Below are 20,703 nucleotides of genomic sequence, written 5' to 3'. Positions count from 1 at the left end.
GTTTGGGGGAAATTAAGACAGCGGGAAACCGGGTCCTCAACGTGCGCAGTGGAATCAGCGAGTGAAGGCCACGGGAGTAAAAACCTTGCCAACAGTGACAGCGGAGCAGATACGCAGGCGACCGACCGCCAGTGAACGAGCGTGTTCTGGATCATCAATCACCGTGACTGCTTCGTACTGAATTTTGCCGACCACAGTGAGGTAAGAAACTGGGCACTTTGTTTGTCGACTGCAAGCAAGTGAGTCTGAACTCATCGACGTGAACACCGAAACCAACTTGACCACGCGTGCCCACCACACGCAGTGATTCCCGACCACGCATGCCGGCCAGACGCAGTGGTTCCTGACTGCGCGTGCCGGCCAGACGCAGTGGTTCCCCTGACCACGCGTGTCCACAACACGCGTGGGTTCATGACCATGCATGCCCCACCTTGTTGTTGTTGTAGGCGTGCAGAAGCAGGGAAACTCGCGTCTCCAGAAACGTCCACAGCTTGATTTCATTTTCCCAGCTGATGGGCAGCGCTGGATCTCCCAGGCGGTAAATCTTATCCATGACGTCTTCTCCAATAAGGCACACCTTCAGCTCCTCTGCAACCACAAAAAACAAAGATCCCCCGTATTGCCTTTAACAGACTATTGAGGCAAGTGCTTTGGAGGCCAGCACGATACCATGCCCAGCCGCCTTTGTCTCCCCAGTGGCGATGTTTATACACCGCACCAGATACTCATTTGGGGCTGAGTCGACCTAGGGGAGGTCCAGCATTGGTTCAGATAATCGTCACTGATGTTGACCGTGAGCGGGAATCGAACTCGGGTTGCCGGATTCATAACGCTGCGCGCTAACCGCTACACTGTCGCTCCAAACACAACCACACACACACTCGTAAGTGCTTTCAACCATGAAGCGGTATGAAGAGGGTTATATACAACCACTCTTACGGTTTATTTTTTTACGTAGTTGCTGGGGAAAACAGCTCCAAAACCCTAAAAGGTCAAGTGGCCAGGAATAAGCAGCATCATCAAAGTTGTACTGGAGTTAACACATCTCTTGAATTAAGCAAGGTTATAGTAAGAGCTTGGGAAAAGTGACGATGGGAGGGAATCCCAAAGTGGAGCAGAGCGAGGGAAGAAGCAGAAGAAGAAATGTGCTGAATAAAGTTTTTTTTTGGGTTAGATCGCGAAAATATAAATGTGCCTTTAAACCCGCCACCACCCGACACAGCCAATTAGTAAGGTTTGTCACGTACACAAAACGTGCCAATTAGTTACTAGTTCAGCACACCGGTGTGTTGGAGAGTAAGCCCGAGTACGACGTTTCGCTGGTGATTACAACCAGCATCATCAGGCGATTAGCCAGAATTGTGAAGACATTCTCTTGGTTCTGTCTTAACTAGAGCACGGTGACCGGCAGTGCGGTGAGTGGGTGGCTGAGTTGGTGAGTGGAAAAGAGCTTTAAAGCTCTTTGGACATCTGTGAAAAAGAGATTGATAGCTCATTGGATTCCTCCATTATAAATACGTTCTTTTATTCTGAGTGAGACGGTGAGTTGGTGTGCGAGTGGGTAAGTTAGTGTGTGAGTGTGTCACTTTGTGAGTGTGAGAGTGAGTGTGTGAGTTTGCGAGTGACTTGGTGAGTGTGAGTGTGCGAGTTGGCGAGCGTGTTGTGACGTGCCGTGTAGTGGTTGAGCAGTGTGAATGATACAAAACAGTCCATCCGGTTGATCGAGTCCTCAATATGGTTGAAGGACTCAATGAGTGAAATACGTTTTAAAGGCCGTGGCATCATCATGTACAGTTTATTTTGTTAATTAAAACCTCAGTCTCAAGTATCCATTCAAAAAGGGTTTTGGACGTCAGTTACTTACAGATATCTTTTTTTCCATGTGAAGAAACCAAACCACCCTGACATTTTACGGCAAACATTAAATAAAAAATCCAGTTACAAAGTTACTCAAAATAACTAAGTTACTGCCATCTACTGGTCCTTCTCTTAACCGCAGGAGGGTACTTAAAGCACATTTCTGAAGATGCTAATGGCCTACTGAAGGCTGATCTGCCTTTGGCATTGCTATGATTATGGTACTACTATCCTTTTGCCATTGGCCTAACGAACGATGCACTGCCTACAGGAGTTAGGAGGCAGGCACATATTATGGCATCTCTCACATTTCAACCCTCACTCTGCCGCCTTCCCTTGGTGATGGCATCGGGAGATTTATACTCGCCGACAATAACGGCAGCCGTCATTCGCCACGAAGTTCCGGTTGTTACATCACCACAGCGCTAAAGATCATGCGACAGGCCCAGGTATTATGGGTTAACGGACAAGACTGGCAAATTCACCAGCTGTGCTCCCCACTGTGCCAACTTGATATGTGATAGCACTGAGCACTCTGCTCATTGTTGTGAGCATTGCTCCTTCAGCTCCACTGTTGGTAAAAATGTGGGTTTCCTCTCTGTGTGAGCACTTCAAATTGGGTAGAAGTTGGATTTTTTGAAGAACACATTTCAAGTTTAAACTTTAGCTTTTCAACACGAGAAAAAATGCCCTCAAAAGATCCATCAACGCCATCCCCAAAAATGCTGCTTAACAGTTGTGCGCTTCATGCTCGGAAAAAACATATCACGGGTTTGGGAAAGTGACATTTTTGGTGGGGATGTGCCTGCAAGAGCACAGCTCATTACCCTCTGTCATGCAGAACGTGCGCAGGAAAGCGAGCAGCTGGGCTGGTATGGGCTGGTCTCCACAGTGCAGTGCAAACATCGTGGAACTGCAGACAAACACAAACTCAGTTTAACACGCAGTTGGCTTTCGCGACCAATGTTATCCCTAGAGGTTTATTTGTGTTAGATCGCGTCAATATAAATGTGTAGGACAAACAGGAGGATTCCTCCACAAATCTGGCTGTTGCCTGATGAGGCTGGTTATCGTAATTACTGGCGAAACGTCGTATTCGAATTGTAAATGTTGTGGGTTTACTCTCCAACACACCGGTGTGCTGAAGTAGTAACGAATTAGCACGTTTGGTTTGCGTGACAAACCTAACTCATTGGCTGTGCCGTGTGGTGGCGTGTTTAACAACACATTCATTGTTACGTGATCTAACCCAAAAATAAAACCTCGATCATGGAAACAAAAACTCTATCGACCACCACTAAGCTATCACGATCACAACAAAATGTCATAATTTCACAATCGGAGGACACTTGGAAGTCGATCAATACCGAGGGCAGACTTCTTGCTAATAAGGACCTTAGTTTTATCAATATTCAGACAGAAGATATTTAAAATATATGGGTTGACAAAAGAGTCATGGCAAAATGAAAAAACTGTAAACAAATAGAAATGTAAATGTATGGTACTGTTACGTGTACCCATGCATGTTTGGATGTTGGAGTGACCGTGTGGATATGTCCTCATACTGGTAGGAACGAAGTGGACCAGCCTACAATAGATTATATCGTCCGTCCGTCCGACCGTCCGTCCGACCGTGTAGCAACATCGCCCCCTACTGCAAACACTTGGCATGACCCTACAAAAACCTTTAGACTCAGTGACGCTTTCCTGGCTAAACAAGTGTAACATTCTCTTATAATTCCCTCAGATAGCTTTTAATTAACACATTTAAATTAATGAGGCTTTCCTGGCTAAACAAGTGTAACATTCCCTTATAATTCCCTGAGATAGCTTTTAATTAAAACTTTTAAATTCAAATTTTACTCACAGCGCCCTAAAGCCTACAGCTAGACCTAAAGCCTCGAACTACGCCTATCACTCTCCCTTCGTATCGTACCCCCGCGTGTGTGCAAGGGAGTTAATGTTTAACAATGTTACATTCCCTGATGCTTTTAAATAGAAACATTTAAATTTTAAGCTTTTACATAAATAATAAAAACATTTAATTTTAAAATTAACTCACGGCGGCCTAAAGCCTACAGCTAGGCCTAAACCCTAGAACTAGGCCTCACACTCTCCCTTCGTATCGTCCGATTCGGTGTAGCAACATCGCCCCCTACTGCAAATACTTGGCAGGACCCTACAAAAACCGTTAGACTCAGTGGGGCTTTCCTGGCTAAACAAGTGTCATAATACATGTTTATATTCTTTGGTTATTCGTTCCTACCAGCCCACCCCGCAGGGTCCTGTTTAATGTGTGAGAACATATGCAGAGGTGTATCATATATGTGCTTGAGCATGAGTATTGCTGATGTTTATCATTCCACTGCCTTTGCCAGGAAGGCCTTACCAAGTCTCAGGATTATTTTTCAAGAGGGTCCTACAAAGTTTTTTCAGTCAGGGGCCATGTTGCTGTGCGCAATCCCAATTGAGTAATTTGCCTTTCATTTTTCAGCATTGGGATACTTGGGCAATACCCGTAAAATTATTATGGTTTTAGCAAAGGGAGAAAACTGCAGAAGCTGGAGGAAACCCATGCAGAAAAGGGGTAGAACATACAAACTCTACGCAGAGAGGCACCCGAGTCGGGAATGGAACCCAGGCCCATGTTAGTGTGCACGCCGTCTGTGTGCGGGCATTTGCACAGAGGAGCGGTAGTGTAGCGGTTAGCATGCTACGCTACGAACCCGGCGACCCGAGTTCGACTCCCGCTCGTGGTCGACACCAGTGACAATTATGTGAAACGGTCCTGGGCCTCCCCTGGTCGACTCAGCCCCAAATGAGTATCTGGGGCGGTGTGTAAACATCGCCACTGGGAAGACAAAGGCGGCCGGGCGTGGTGTTGACCACCCATCCCCCCCTTGTGTGCCGTGCTGGCCTTCATAGCACTTGCCCCAACAGTCTGTTAAAGACTATACGGGGAACTTTGTTTTTTGTAGTTGCAGAGGAGCTGAAGGTGTGCCTTAACGGAGATGGCCATCCACCCACTCGTAGGTGCTCGCTAACAGCACTTACCCCAACAGTCTGTTAAGGCTACACGGGGGATCTTAAGTCTTTGTGCGCTTGCATGAGCACTCACGCAGGAATCCCTCCGCGCGCCAGGATCTCAGACTTCATGGCATAGAGGCGCTCGCTCTTGCTCACGCCCAGCTTGATCTTGACTCGGTCGTTTGCATTGCCCTCGAAAAAGAAGCCATTGTGGATGACAAAGTCCGCATTGGAGCGGATCCCATAGAAGATGTAAATCTGGGGGTCGAACGACATGCAGGGAAAATGTGACTGGAAAATAAAATCGACATCAACTCAACGCACAAATTTGTTTTGCTTCCCGATTGCTGATCTGATTTGATGCAGTTTCAGTTTCCAGTGAAACGTTGAATCAGATTGCTAAATGTGGCAGCGAAGATTTGCTCTTCAACTCGCCGGAGAGCTGAAGCAACATCCATCGACGCGATAAAACGTTGGACACGTGGAGGGTTTAATGACAACAATTTGGCGCTATCATTACATGGCCTAGAACAAATGTCAAATGATTAAAATCTTTTAAAGGCCGTGGAATCATCATGTACAGTTTATTTTCTTAATTATCAAAGAAAACGTCAGTCTCAAGTATCCATTCAAAAAGGGTTTTGGGCGTCAGTTACTTATAGATATATTTTTTTCCGTGTGAAGAAACCAAACTACCCTGACTTTTTTACGGCAAACATTAAATAAAAAATCCAGTTACAAAGTTACTCAAAATAACTAAGTTACTGCCATCTACTGGCCATTCTCTTAACCGCAGGAGGGTACTTAATGCACATTTCTGAAGATGCTAATGGCCTACTGAAGGCTGATCTGCCTTTGGCATTGCTATGATTATGGTACTACTATCCTTTTGCCATTGGCCTAACAAACGATGCACTGCCTACAGGAGTTAGGAGGCAGGTACATATTGAGGCATCTCTCACATTTCAACCCTCACTCTGCCGCCTTCCCTTGGTGACGGCATCGGGAGATTTATACTCGCCGACAATAACGGCAGCCATCATTCGCCACGAAGTTCCGGTTGTTACATCACCACAGCGCTAAAGATCATGCGACAGGCCCAGGTATTATGGGTTAACGGACAAGACTGGCAAATTCACCAGCTGTGCTCCCCACTGTGCCAACTTGATCCCATAGATCAAGTTGGCACAGTGGGTGGATGGCCATCTCCGTTGAATCAGATTGCTAAATGTGGCAGCGAAGATTTGCTCTTCAACTCGCCGGAGAGCTGAAGCAACATCCATCGACGCGATAAAACGTTGGACACGTGGAGGGTTTCATGACAAAAATTTTGCGCTATCATTACATGGCCTAGAACAAATGTCAAATAATTAACCAACAAGGGTAGTGATCCAATGATGGGTAAATAAAGTGTGCAATACATTTCAGCGCCATGATTGTGAACACCTGCGACTTTGCTACCATGAATACAACTTCAGCGGCTTCACAGCCTCACTGCTGCGGACATCCGCAGCAGCCATGGGTGGCGAAGTCAGAAAGACCGCACGGCAATGACCACCAGCAGAGTGGCAGCGCTGCGATGTTGGACACTTCATTAGTTTCCAAAAAGTCACAAACGTCCAATGCCATTGATATGACCACACCTTAATTCATGTCAACTTGCAATGCGCCAGCGGGCGTTATTCGCTCGCTCTCGAAGGGGGAGAACGGAATTAGAGGTGCGAGGAGGAACCATAGACAAGGGGCGAAAGGCAGCAGCCAGGCAGTGAACTGCTGCCAATAATTGTCCAATCTCTGCAGTCCTCTCTCTCTATAATCAGAATCAGAATATTTATTTAGACTGGAGGAATCCAATGAGCTATAAAGCTCTTTTTGACAGATGTCCAGAAGGGGTGGGTAAGTAAGTTACTATAAAAAAAACAGTACAAAAACATTATCGTAGTGCAAAGTACAATAAATGTAAACAAATCACCCAAACACATGCTAATAAAAAAAACATCTCCATCCTATTCTTTGGGTCTATCGGTAAAGCCACGTAGATAGAAAAATAATAACGATATCACGACATTTCGATCGCAACACAAGCAATCGTCATCAGGTGAAAATATAACGGGAGAGCTGCTGAGGCAGGGAGTTATAAAGGTTTGAGATGGGTATAGCCCATGGGTCAGTGGGCGGGGCTAGAGATTAAATTTGCATGTAAATGTAAGATCGGAGAAATCTTGACACACGAAGCTGTTGGGGTGGCCATAACTCGGGTTATAGCACCTTGATGCCCATGGAAAGGGAGATTCACAGCCTTTGTGTGATCCACCAACCCTCGCCTCCACAGTGCCGGATTACAGGCCACGTGCATTGCCAAAACCGCTTCCTGCTGCTGGATGTCGGATTTGTCATAACGCTGACACGTGACTTCAACATCTGGCCTTTGGTCATCCCATTGGTCGCTGACCTCCGGGTGCCATTCCAATGCCCGTCTCTGTCGCCTGCCCTCTTCCAGTGCACTTAGGGTGTCGGATGGTTAACATGCACTCTTGCACTGGGATCAACAGCAAAGCAGGAAATATACTGCAACAGGTGCAATTGTTTTCCGTCAACGGATGAATCTCCTGTAATGTTTGCCCACTTGCACTGCTCAACCTCAGCATTACATATTCACTGCCATCATTGGCGACATCACACATGGTAACCATCACACGTCACTTTGCGTTCGTTAATGGTCAACAGTACTTGAAGCAACAATATGAGCAACGGTTGTCACGTGTGCATAAGTTTATCGAAAAAACGGACGGGCGTCTTTACTCCACGATTTGTTGCCCGACACGGCGTCGCTCGTTCGGCGCGCTCGCGGCGAGCCTGCGCCCTGTGCCATACCTGGTCGCCGGGTTTGAAGTCGCGCAGGGCAACGCACTCGCAGCGGTCATCTTCCATGTTGTAGCCGGTTGTGATCTGGAAGACGGAACACATGGGTTTGTATCTTTTGCCAGCCACAGCCTGATGTAACTGAACATGGGTTGTTACTCTTAAAGCAGAATTTCTACTTGCATGTTTAAGTTTATTTTGTTTGCTACATGATCATGTTCAGCTATCCGTACCGAGTACACACAGCAGCAGCAAAACAAATACAAAAACAACATTGTGCAACTAACAAACCTGCGGTATTCAACGGTCATAAAAACGAAATGCACGCAAATAAAAAAAAACAGTGCGGGTTGTGCTCTGTACCAGCCCATTGGTGTGGTTGCACATGTCCCACACGGGAATGAGAGCCAGGGTGACTCTGGAGGCATCCTCCATTGGGATCTGGTTCTGTCGTGTCATCACTGTAGAGACTGCCCACCTGACACACACAAAGACAAAGACCCCCCCCCCCCGTATAGACTTAACAAACTGTTGGGGCAAGTGCTGTTAGCGTGCACCTATGAAGGCTGGCACAGAACACGAGGGGATGGGTGGCCAGCACCACGCCCGGCCACCTTTGTGTTCCGAAGTGGCTATGTTTACACACCGCACCAGATAGTCATTTGAGGCTGAGTTGACCTAGGGGAGGGCGAGGGCCGTTTCAGATATTCGTCATTGGTGTTGGCCATGAGCAGGAATTGAACTCGGGACGTTGGGTTCGTAGCGCAGCGTGCCAACCGCTACACCACCGCTCCACACACCCATACACATGAGATGAACATCATAAAAGGATGTTACGTAAAACCAGAGGTTAATTTACTACATCTGACATGAAGGTTTTTGCAGCCAATATGATGTCTATTTAAGAAGATGGGTTAGGACAAATGGTTATTCTGACTACCAGGATCTTATTCTGACTTTAGATCATGTCCTGAAGATGCTTGGATTGGTTTCAAGCTAGACGTCACGTATCTAATTGCTCAATTTAGTTTTGAGAAATGTCCTTCAACTTACTGGCGAGCTTGTAACGAAAATAATTGGTGCATTCAATTATCGTGCACCACGTGACAATTTAATTTGTTCGGCTGTGTTAGGTGGAGGATTTATGTCCTATGACATAAATTTGGCCAGATCCTTACATGACTTAACCCAAAAATCTATTTTGAATCTTTCTATTACGTATCTTAAACACCATCATGGGCATGGTTCACGCTGGCCAACTGTGATTGTAACTGTACAGAATCAAAAATAAAATGTCATCATCCCTTTGTCAATCCACTGCTGGATGAGGGCATCCCCTTGATGCGTAGGTCGAGAGGCTTATGTGAGCATATTTTACCACGCTGGTGAAGGCGGTAAGCACAATAATGTTTGTTGCTGCACTGGCATCTGCTGCCCCCACGTGGTCCAAGTCGATAGCAAGTTCAAGTCAAGGTCCTGCTGCTTCAATGAGCATTTACAGTGCTAATCTCCCATTATAATGATTATGGTTTCAATTCCTAACGCACCGCACAATGTTCGCTCGCTCTCCTAAGAGGGACATGGCTCAGGGGCGCGACGAGGAACCACAAACGACCAGGAAAGGCAGCATCCGCGCTGTGACCCGGTGCCAAATTAACCCCCAAGTACTGCAGTCCTCAATATATTAAGGTGCTATTGGCCAATAAATTGAGTGTTTGCATGTGGGAAGAAATCGGAGTCCCCGGAGACAACTCACGCGTGCGAGGGGGCAACACTCTATCCTATTCTGATGGAAAAAGAGTCCACATTTGCCTATCTGCTCTCTGCTGGCAAATTTGGTTAGTTACAGGAATGGTTACACAACTATATATTCTACGACTGACTGTAACCCATAATGCAAAATGATTAGAATTGCTACTACTGATAAGAATGGAAAGTTTTTGAAGCTCTGCTCTATAAATATACATTTATTCAAAATGAATTTACTTTGATTAATCTGCATTATTATTCCTTCCGAGTAAAAGATTTTGGCTCTGTAATTAGTTCTTATCCATGCAAATTAGATCTATTTAATATGCATATGTGCATGTGAATTCCATCAAATACATACTAAAACAGTACAAATAGAATTGCCATTGGTAATTCATGCACAACCAAAACAACGCAAGATTTGTGCCAATGCACTTCACAATAATCCATGTTTGTTAGAGGTTAGGCTGCAAAGTAGTTCAATGCCAAAACTCTTGTCATTCAGCCTCCACCACCCGACAAGCCTGTCACGTTTAGAGAAGCTATTATTTAAACGTGCAATTGCATGGATCAATTTCTGACCAATAGAACTCCTCACGGGTGGCATAAATCTTTTCACGCTGGAATTTAACATCAACAAATCGATGCTTCGCTCCAACTCGTGAGAGCTTCATCAGGTAGTGAACTTGGAGGTCATGTGAGGCTGCCTCATCTCCACTGTACCTTCAGTACCCGCAATGACAGCACCAACTGGCGTAGGTCATTCCCGTATATTTGTCTAAAACTAAACGATTTTTTTTTATTTTACAAGGTAAGGCCCACTAAGCTATGTAGCTCCTTTTCAAAAGTGACCTGGCTATCACACATGATAGCTCAACGAAGTGGCTTATCACGTGGACATGTATAGCAGCCACATACTCTATACGCAAGTTGATTTTAAATTTTCAGGGAAAAACCGGAGGGCCCGGAGAAAAATCCACGTGACCACGGGGATAACATGCAAACTCCAAATATACAGGTGTCAGGGTCGCGATCGAACCCACAACCTCCTGTATACCAGGTGAGGCAATTAACATCTCGCCACCGTGGCGCCTCTTCGTTTAAATGTTACTTATTTCAAATGTCTTCAAAGAAATCCATTCAAAATGGAAATTTCAAATGGCTACTTTAACCCATAAGAGGTTTTTTGAGTTAGATCGCGTAAATATTGGTTGCGAAAGCCTACGTGTTAAACGGGCTACATTTAACAAGTGATTTTTTTTACAAAGACCCACCTGTAATCGTCGTACGTGAATGAATCCCTCAGAGGAAGCTTGCTGGCAGCCGGGTGATTCTGAAAATGAAAAAATGACAAAAGTTAAATGTTCCCAATTACCGCAGGAATGATGACATTTATACCGCCGTGTTTCATTTTTCGGTCGACATATTTTGTAACTTTAAATTATTCTACAATGTCTATTTATTCCGTTCCATGTTCCATTCCCTACCACTAAATTTTGACTTAAAACTTTCGTGACTGCAGAAATTCATATTCTTTGGTTCTTTCGGTAAAGTCACGTAGATTAAAAAATAAAGTGAATAAAAATATCACGACGTTTCGATCGCAACACAAGCGGTCGTCATCAGGACCGCTGATGACGACCGTCGTGATATTTTTATTAACTTTATTTGTATTGTTTCTATCTACGTGACTTTACCGAAAGAACCAAAGAATATGAATCCCTACCACTAATAAAAAGTCAAACAGATGTAAGAAATTAGCAAGGCTGTAGAGCTCTCCAAACGTAGAAGTTTGAAGGGACCAGTTTATATTTCGTGGATGTAATGAATTTCTGAGGCAACCAGAGTGGTCTGAAAAGCAGATGTGTTTAATAGTCAAGTCCACTAATTTCCTGCTCAAATGAGCACCGAGGGCGGTGCCCATCTGCAATTTACCGCCCCAAGCCAGTGGTGAAAATTCCACAAGCCTATGGCAGGAGCGAGTTCATCCATAGGACAACAGCTGGTAACTTCCCTACAGAATAGTATTCATAAACTTGACCCTGCAGGGATGATGGGATGAGTCAACCCCCAAGATTTTTACGAGAAATCGTCGGATTACGAGTCGCTAGCTCGACCCGGTGAGCTTCACTGCGATTAATAAAAGTGTAGAATTACTAACAGAATCGTGTCTATACGGCAAAACGTCCCACAAACACTTTCAGACGTGGGATAATTTATTAACAAAAAAGTTTTTTTATAAAAACAAATGAGACCAAAACCAAATCACAGTTTGGACCCACACGGGTGCAAGTCTCACCTGCATGAGGCGGTAGAAGTAGGCGTACTGGCGAGCGATGCTCTTGTACTGAGCAAGCACGTCAGGGAGCGCCTGCGTGGCTCGGAAGTACGCCAGCTCATCGGCCTGGCAGTATAACGGAGTGTCGTAGGTGGATGGGAGCGAGCGAATATAAGGCTGCCAGAAAGAAGAGGGGTTGGCACGTTCGCACAGCAACTGCAGCGCCAGTGCCACGTTCCCCATCGCCTGCATGACGCGGTCTTCTGCCAGCAGGGGACCTGGGCGCACGCGAGGGCAACACGGGCACACGTGGAGGTGCATACACGTGCCAATAAGCACAGGGACCTAACAGAGAGATGAGGAAACTCAAACAAAGCGAAGACATCATTCGTCTCATCCAGACTGTGTTCAGCCACCACGCTGCAGGTCACAACACTTCTCCGCATCTTCCCTCGCACTTCTCCACTTTGGAATTGCCTCCCATTATCGTCCCGTTTACAAAAGCTATTATAACTTTGCTCAATGAAAAATAAAACGTGTTAAGTTTTATCCTGAACAACCTTCATCATGCTATTTGTTGCCGGTCATTTGAGGTTTTTGGCCCATGCTCAGCAACCCCGATTAAAAATTATAATGAGGTCTCCTAATTACCTTAGCCATGCCGGAGACGACAGAGCTTACCGAGAACAGAGGACTTCACAGATTCAGCCGTCATCATCATTCGGCGTGGGATCCACAGGAACAACTCGTCCGCCTGTGCGAGGCGCGCACACACGCATGCACACACACAAACATGTTCACGCACAGGCAAAACCCCGTAGCCAGACGCGCACACACTGGAGACGTAACAAAACAACAACGTTTCAGTCCACCTGTGAGATGCATTTGAACATCTCACATATGAACATCTCACTTATGAACACAGATAGGTGCACCGCATATGACAGCAAGCTACATGTACATCCACCTCTTTTATTACAACAATGCTATGAGAAATAGTATAAATTATATTGAACAATGTTTCGTATACAATGTAATGAACAAACGTGGTTGTTTTTATTGCTTTGTTTGTGAATGTGCGGGCATACGAGTCTCTGCAAATGAGGCATGTAAGTAAGACTGTCCGTAAAGCACGGCACCTTCCTTCATGATAGCCTTGCGCTATAAGAATTCCGCAAATCGCAAATGTACTAAATTACTATTACTCTTTGGTTCTTTCGGTAAAGTCACATACAAAATCAAATCAAATTACTACTATAATAGCCCAGAAATGTGTGTAACGCGCGTGACGTCACTCCACATGCCGCACCCCTGCCCCCCCCCGTCATTAATAATAAAATAATCATGAGCGGGTGCATTTTTACACTCACGCGGAAGAAGGTCGAGCGTAAAGATATTTATTTTTCGCAAAGTCGCTTCAAATATGACGTTTCTTTACAGAAAGTGACGGTAAAAAAGAAATATATGCAGCACAGTGCTACATTTGTATGTGACGTCACTGCAAAAGAGCCCCCCCCCCAAAATCAATACCATCATAAGCAAGACTTTTTTTATGCAAATTCGCTTTAAATGTTACGTTTCTTTATTTAAAGTTAATCAAATAAATAATTCTACGCAGCAACAAAGTGTATTTGGTGTCTTTATTTATTTCTTCAGCACTTTAAACAAAAGGTAAGTCTAATATTTTTGCTTCTAAATTATGATAAAATATATACATTTCTCTGTGATTTTCCAGACATTTAATCGAATAAAAATGTATTACAACCCTAGCGAGCGAAAGCAGAAGAAAATAAAGTATCAGAGCAGTGATTTTGAACTAATTGAAGGCGAGTTTTAAATGCAGTGCTACAGTGACATGAAGTGAGGTGTTTTATGACAGAGTTTGTGCAATAATCACTGCCATTAATACAGTGCTACAGTGAAATTCAGTGTAGTGTTTGATGACAGTATTTCGTGTAAGATTCACTGCCATTAAATTTACACAAGATACAATTATACTCTGCTCAATTTTTTCGTAAATATTACAGCTTCCGTCCTAGGACGGGCAAAAGGCTAGTAATAATAGAATACGACGTTTCGCTTGCAAGCAACCATCATCAGGTAAGAATTAATGATAAAACACAGACACGGAAACAGCATAGGCAGACACACATGCAGAGAGAGCCACACACAAAGACACAGAGCGAGACACACACCAAGACAAACAGAAGGACAACGACTCTGTGCCGAGGCCTTAAATAGAGGGGGGAGGGGCCGGGGCAGAGAGAGGACTGGGGAGGCGGGACCAGCTGACAAACGAGGGGACAAGGAGGGAGCAGCGTGGAATTCTGGATCACAGTGGCCGGAGGAGAGACAATGGTTTAGAGCAAGAAAATCGAAAGTTTGAGAAAGCTAATTTAGTAAAATTAAGACGTGTAATGCATTGCAACACAGAGGGTCGGTTAACACACAGTTAACACATAGCCTGGTTGATTAACGTTATTCCAAAGATTGCTAAATTCGAAGAAAAGTGTGATCAAACACAGACACGGAAACAGCATAGGCAGACCCAGAAGCAGAAAGAGAGACACAACACAAAGACACACCGAGCAAGAAATAGGAAGTTTGACAACAAATTTAGCAAAATTAGAGAGTGTAATGTAATGCAACGCAGAGAGTCGGCTAACACACAGTTAACGCATAGCCTGGTTGATTAACGTTCTCCCAAAGATTGCTAAATTAGAAGTAAAGTGTGAGTTGTGAGTAAACCCTCCCCGTAGAGGTGGTTCAAACTAGATTCAAATTACTATTAATATTACATTTCTGGACTTTGTCAGAAATAACAGAAGGTGTACTTATCCAGCAGTCAATTCAACTATAAAAAAACTAAACTATTATTATTTGTATTCTTTGGGTCTTTCGGTAAAGCCACGTAGATAGAAAAATAATAATAATAATAAATATCACGACGATTCGATCGCAACATAAGCAATCGTCATCAGGCCAAATACTCTAAACGCATGTTGATACTAAACGTGTATGGAAAAACCAGAGGACCCGGAGAAAAATCCACGTGACCACAGGGAGAAGATGGACACTCCAAATATACAGCTGGCGTCAGGGTCGGGAATCGAACCCATGACCTCCTGCATACCAGGCAAGGGAGTTCACATCTTGCCACCGCGGTGCCCCTAAAATAAATCATCTTGAAACTTAATTTCTGTAAGGTGTAAAAGCTTGCACAAACACACGTGAGTATACACAGGTGGGGGGTCTGTCACACACCTTGATGTCTCTCTTGGCTTTCAGGCCATAGCCTTCATCAGCAAACGTCTCAATTTCCACGCCCTCTGCCATGATGCCATTTCCCACAGCCCAGCTCATGAACTCTTCAAAGGACTCATCACGACTACCAGCATACACCACCGACAGACCTGTGTAAAAATATTGAAACACAGATATGTGATTTACTGTTATGTTGCCCGTGATATCAGCGTCCATAACTGGACCACAGCAGCGGTGGAGTCTCGCATTTAGTCCCTCGCATTCACATGAGGCACAACAGGTAGAAATACACAAACAAGTTAGAATCGTTGATATAAAGATACTCTTTCCTATGATATTTGACATGTCTCGTTGTTGGATGTGTTTCATATCATATTAGTTATGCAGGAATGCACATTACATAAAAAATGTAATTGCCATGAGGTCCCGTGGTATAAATTAGAGACTCCAACCCGACCTCTCTGGCCTCTCTATTTACGAGCTATGAAGAAGGGCCATTACCCGAAACGTTGCCGTTTATATATTTTAACTTTTAAAACCACAACACATTATTGCCAAATGTGTTTGAGTTTTTTTTAAATAAATAAAAATGAATACTGCAGTAATTTGGGGCATTGGCAAATACAATTTTAGGCAAAAAGTATAAAGTTCAGTACGCGTACCAAAAGAACGAGCGTCACGCGTGCTTGTGCACACTCACCCTTCTGCTTCTTGCGAATCTTCTCAACGAGAACACGGATCTGCAGGTACTCGTCCCACTCCTTGCCAGGTGCTGGAGGGGGACCGCTGCACACTGGGAGCAGGCAAAATACGGAGGGCGGAAAATTTAGGAGGCACTTCTGTAGTTTGTCATTTCCACAATGAGACATATGCCATTGAGGAAGGCGTGTAAATAACGTGGCAACACGCTCGTGCAACCAATCGCCAGTAGTTGTTTTACTTAGGTGCGTCAATTCACGTTTTCAGCTTAAGCATCCAACGAGACTGCATGGGGCCCAATTCAGGAACAGGGCTCTTTCTTGCTTTGAGGAAGTCTCACGGCAGGATCTTTCACAAAAAGCCATTGCACTTAATTCGCAGCCGCATTTTGGCTTCGTTCTGCCCCCACAGTATATGCAGAGCACTGTGCATTTGTCGAGTAACACCAACCGATTGTAAGCATGTCAGACACGCACACATACACTGATGTGCGCGTGTGTACATGCACTTTGCGAAACAGTTGTAAACCAAATGGGACCTTTTGCCAATATGAAAGTGGAAAAAAGGTCCCATTTTGTAGCTGCTCACCCCAAGCTATAAATGCTCTGATAGTGCATTGTCTTTGTCCTGTTCACCTTTTGGCGATCTCTGATCTGACACTGGTGAGACCAGGCCCTAAAGAAGGCTGTCTAGTGTGTAGGCCAATCAGTTTCAAAGACAATGCATATATTATCAGAGCATATTTGTTTGCATGTTCACCACAAGTACGTGTGGTTAATGCAGACTTGATTCCTCGCAAAAGGTTTCTGATTGGTGTTTAACATCTTAACACCTCCTGTTTAATTGCTAGAAAGGGTAAAACCTATTCTTACTTATGGGAACCTCATTTGCCAGTAAAAATATGATAATTGGTTTTTTGCCATTCTATCTGGCAACAAAACTGACATCTTTTTACAAGGAGTCATGTTTGCATAGACCGCAATACCTGCAGTCATAATACAAACAAAAGACATAACTCTGATAATGTGCTAAGTGGGCTTTACCTGGAAAAATAAAAAAAGTTTTATTTTTTGTGATGTTCTTACCTTTCCTATACTTTTCACTCCTATTATGTTTTTGTATTGTTTGTCTGAGTTGTAACTTTCTTACCCCATGCTCCTACTGGACATCAGTGAAAAAGAGCTTCATAGCTCATCAGATTCCTTCTACAGTATAAATAAATATTCTGATTCGCTTGCAGGCTGATGTCGAGGCACCTCGTGTCGGCATGGGAACAGCTGTTACTGGGGGTGCCCTTAGAATGTTTTGGGATGTGACTTAAGGCGCTTTGAGTTGCTGAGCCATTCCACGTGTCACATCTACTCGGGTGGTGTGCATGGGCGAAAAGGCTCACTCTGCAGCAGCTCCGCGATGAGTCCCATCATCTCCTTGCCACTGGGAGAGGCGCTCACTCCCGCACCACCTGTCACCTTCTGGGTCTTGACACGACTTTTCTTACCCATATTGCCGGATGGGAATCTGCGCACGCACACACAAATACACACAAGGGTACACACAAACACGCAAGAATATAAATAGCATTGTACTTGCTGCAACAAGTACACTTGCATTAGTCTGTGGGTAGGGGGCAATGGTTGCTGTGCGAGTAATTTGTGGGTACATTTTCAAATGTTTGCAAATTTGAACTGAGATGGACAGTGTGCTTTTTTAATTTGCGATTATAAAAAGCAAAACTTGGCAGAACCCTCGTGAAAGAGTCACAAGACTGAGTGAGGCTTTCCTGGGTAAACGAGCAAAATCGCATGGGAACAGCTGTACCAATACCCACCACTAAGTGACGGTAACGTCACCACGGTGCCTGTGCCAGGCCAGGTGCACTTTGAGGCAGTTTCCTGTTTTGAGGCAGGAAACAGCCGTACGTACACACACACACGTGTGCACCTAAGACATCAGCAGCAGCACCACTGCACATTCTCATTGACTTACAAAGATCCCCCTAAAGCCTGAACAGACTGTAGGGGTCAGTGCTGTTAGTGAGTACCTATGAAGGCCAGCACAGCACACGAGGGGGTGGGTGGCCATTGCCTCCCCAGCGGTGATGTTTTTACACATCACGCCAAATACTCATTTGAGGCTGAGTCGACCTCAGGAAGGTTCAGGACCGATTGAGATAATCGTCGCTGGTGTTGGCTGTGAGCGGGGAATCGAACTCGGGTCACCGGGTTTCGAAGCGCAGTATGCTAACCGTTGCACTGCCGCTCCCCATATATGCACATACATATACACACGTACATTCCGACACGCGCACACAGATCTCCCAGTTCTGTTGGTGACCACCAACTGAGGGCAGAACTCATGTGTGTTAGGGGCAGCGGTAGTGGGGGGGGGGGTAGAGTGCCGTGTAGAAGCCTGGCAGCGCCACCTGTGACGCTCGTCTAAGATTTCTGGAGCCAGCTGTGCTGTCTTTTCAGGAGGTGACAGGGCAGCTGTGGAACTGGCTGACGGTACGGATGTCTCCCAGCACAATTATGTGAAGCCTAGGTTTGGCTCAATCCACCTTCATCATCCCCTCTGGGTAGCATGCCACGGTGTAGCGGTGATCACGCCGGACTCGCAATCCAGAGGTTGCCGGTGCGATTCCATCTCCCGGCGCGGCAGTTAAAAACAATGGCGCACGTTTTTCAAATTCCCCTACTGCTGTCCACCCAGCCAGTATAACATGGGTAGGTCACAAGTTAGTAAATCGGCAGGTCACGTGGCGTGTGGAAAAGTGTGGGTATACCCACCTCATCCACCACATCTGGTCAACGTGGAAGAGTAGACCAAATACCCTAAAGCAGGGGTCTCAAACTCAAATTACCTGGGGGCCGCTGGAGGCAGTATCTGGGTGAGGCTGGGCCGCATCAGGTATTTCACAAAAAAAACTTTGCTAAAAAAATCCAAACTTCTCAAATGTCATTACTAACAGTTATTTAACTTCAATGGGTTATTTTGAACATGAATAGAATATTGAAGAACATGAACGGTTCTTCTGAACATGGCTTTTCTTGCCTACTTCTTGCTGCCAGAGACCTGGCAGCGCTTCCTCTCACATAGCTGAGCCACATTTGGCTTGAGGGAGGAAGCAGTTGAGACCCTCAGTATGGCTTGAAGATGATCATCAGTAAGTCTGGACCTGTACTTGGACGTATTGAAGTTCAAGGTGGAGAAGAGCTTTTCACACAAATATGTGCTCCCAAAAAGGCACATGGTCCGCTTGAACATTCGGGAAAGCTCAGGGAAGCTGGGGTTCAATTCTCGCAAAAATTGCCCAAGCTTGTCTTCTTTTCCACTCACCTCCCTGAACTTGGCTTTGAGGTCAGAGTTGCACTGCAGGTCAATGAGCTCCATTTGAAGCACAGGAGGGGCATCTTGCACATCAAAGGAGAAGGGATCCGCAAAAATTTGAAAAGTGGCTCTGTGCGTCTTGAAGTCTGCAAATCTGTGATCAAATTCCTCCTGTAGCTTCAAAATGGCATCAACATACTTCTCACCACTGAATGGTGTGCCTGCATTCAGGATTGCCTTGCATGCTGGGAAATGGCAAAGGTTTGTCTGAGAGAGCTGGGCTTTCCATAACACAAGTTTTTTGGAGAATGCTCTCACGTTGTCATAGGCAGCACTGACGAGCTGCCCCTGGCCTTGTAACTTCTTGTTCAGTACATTCAGCTCATGCGTGATGTCAACAAGAAAAGCTAAGTCCATGAGCCATTTGGGATCACTTAGCACAGGAACAGCCACCCCATCCTTCTCCATGAAGGCTTTCACTTCTGCTCTCAACTCAAAAAATCTCTTCAAGACGTTTCCCCTGCTGAGCCAATGTACCTCGGTGAAGTAGAGCACATCCTCATATTCTGACTCCATTTCCTCTAAAAAAAGTACGGAACATCCGGTGCTTTAAGCCCCTGGATCTGATTTGGTTGATGCATTTCACAACAACAGACATCACATTGTCAAACTTCAGGCATTTGCTGCAAATTACCTGCTGATGGATGATGCAGTGCAGAACAATGGCCTCCTCCACACCCTCCTCTTCTAGTTTTCTTTGAACAAGTGCCACCAGTCCATTTTTCCTCCCTATCATTGATGGCGCTTCATCGGTTGTTATTCCAACAAACTTCTTCCATGGCAAACCGGCATTCACAATGGCATCACACAGCTGGCAAAATATCTCCTGAGCGGTGGTGTGGCCATGCATTGGAATTACTGTGAGGAACGCTTCCATCACTTCAAAATTGTCATCAACACCACGGACATATATTGTGAGCTGAGTAGTGTCAGTGATGTCTGAACTGTCGTCAAGAGCGACTGAGTATGCATTGACAAATTTGGCTTTCTCACGCAGTTGATCATAAATGTCACTTGACAGGTCAGAAATGCGCTCTGCCACGGTGTTAGCAGAAAGGCTGATGTTGCTAAACTGACCTTTCTTTTCCGGACAAACTATGCTTGCAGCCTTGTAAGATGCACTTTTTGATAAACTCGCCTTCTGTGAATGGCTTTCCTGCCTTAGCAATCATCTCACTAACCACGTAGCTTACTTCGACTGCTGCATTATTCTCTTTGGTTGCTTTCTTGAAGACATTTTGTTGCCTCAGTAGACATGTTTTAAGATTGGCAACCCGGTTGGCTCTCTCATCTCCCTGGTATTTTGCATACTCCTCAGCATGTCTAGTTGAGTAATGACGTTTGAGGTTTTATTCCTTGTGCACCGCAACTTTTTCTGTACAAATAAGACACGTCGGCGTGCTCATGTGCTCAACAAAGAAATATTGCATCTCCCACTTTTCCTGAAATTGTCTGTACTCGTCACCAACCTTTCTCTTCACTGCAGGCTTTGAAAAAGACATGATTGGGGCTATGTGACAAGATATATATTCATTCCACTTGCTGTCGCTCACGCAATAAAGTTTCAGTCAAGTGTTTAG

At 45.1% G+C, this 20,703-nt stretch overlaps 1 protein-coding gene across 4 annotated transcripts in view; it reads right to left on the bottom strand.

Moving 5' to 3' along the window:
• Window positions 1-20,703, bottom strand: part of SETD3 (SET domain containing 3, actin N3(tau)-histidine methyltransferase) — a 34,211-nt gene that overhangs the window by 7,821 nt on the left and 5,687 nt on the right. For all 4 annotated transcript variants that reach the window (XM_078602626.1, XM_078602627.1, XM_078602625.1 and 1 more), the window contains 11 exons: window positions 17,130-17,254; window positions 15,738-15,830; window positions 15,038-15,186; window positions 12,455-12,527; window positions 11,795-12,051; window positions 10,770-10,828; window positions 8,110-8,224; window positions 7,759-7,833; window positions 4,976-5,142; window positions 2,685-2,770; window positions 431-588 (listed from right to left, as the gene is read on the bottom strand). In XM_078602626.1, the coding sequence (XP_078458752.1) occupies window positions 431-588; window positions 2,685-2,770; window positions 4,976-5,142; window positions 7,759-7,833; window positions 8,110-8,224; window positions 10,770-10,828; window positions 11,795-12,051; window positions 12,455-12,527; window positions 15,038-15,186; window positions 15,738-15,830; window positions 17,130-17,238 (1,341 nt within the window). In that variant the 5' untranslated portion in view covers window positions 17,239-17,254. The remainder of the gene's footprint in view (window positions 1-430; window positions 589-2,684; window positions 2,771-4,975; window positions 5,143-7,758; window positions 7,834-8,109; window positions 8,225-10,769; window positions 10,829-11,794; window positions 12,052-12,454; window positions 12,528-15,037; window positions 15,187-15,737; window positions 15,831-17,129; window positions 17,255-20,703) is intronic.

Source organism: Lampetra planeri, chromosome 18, assembly GCF_965212315.1.
Source record: "Lampetra planeri chromosome 18, kcLamPlan1.2.h2, whole genome shotgun sequence".
NCBI classification, from domain to species: domain Eukaryota; kingdom Metazoa; phylum Chordata; class Hyperoartia; order Petromyzontiformes; family Petromyzontidae; genus Lampetra; species Lampetra planeri.
Note: the sequence above shows the minus strand (reverse complement) of the source record. Positions and strands in the feature narration are given on the sequence as shown.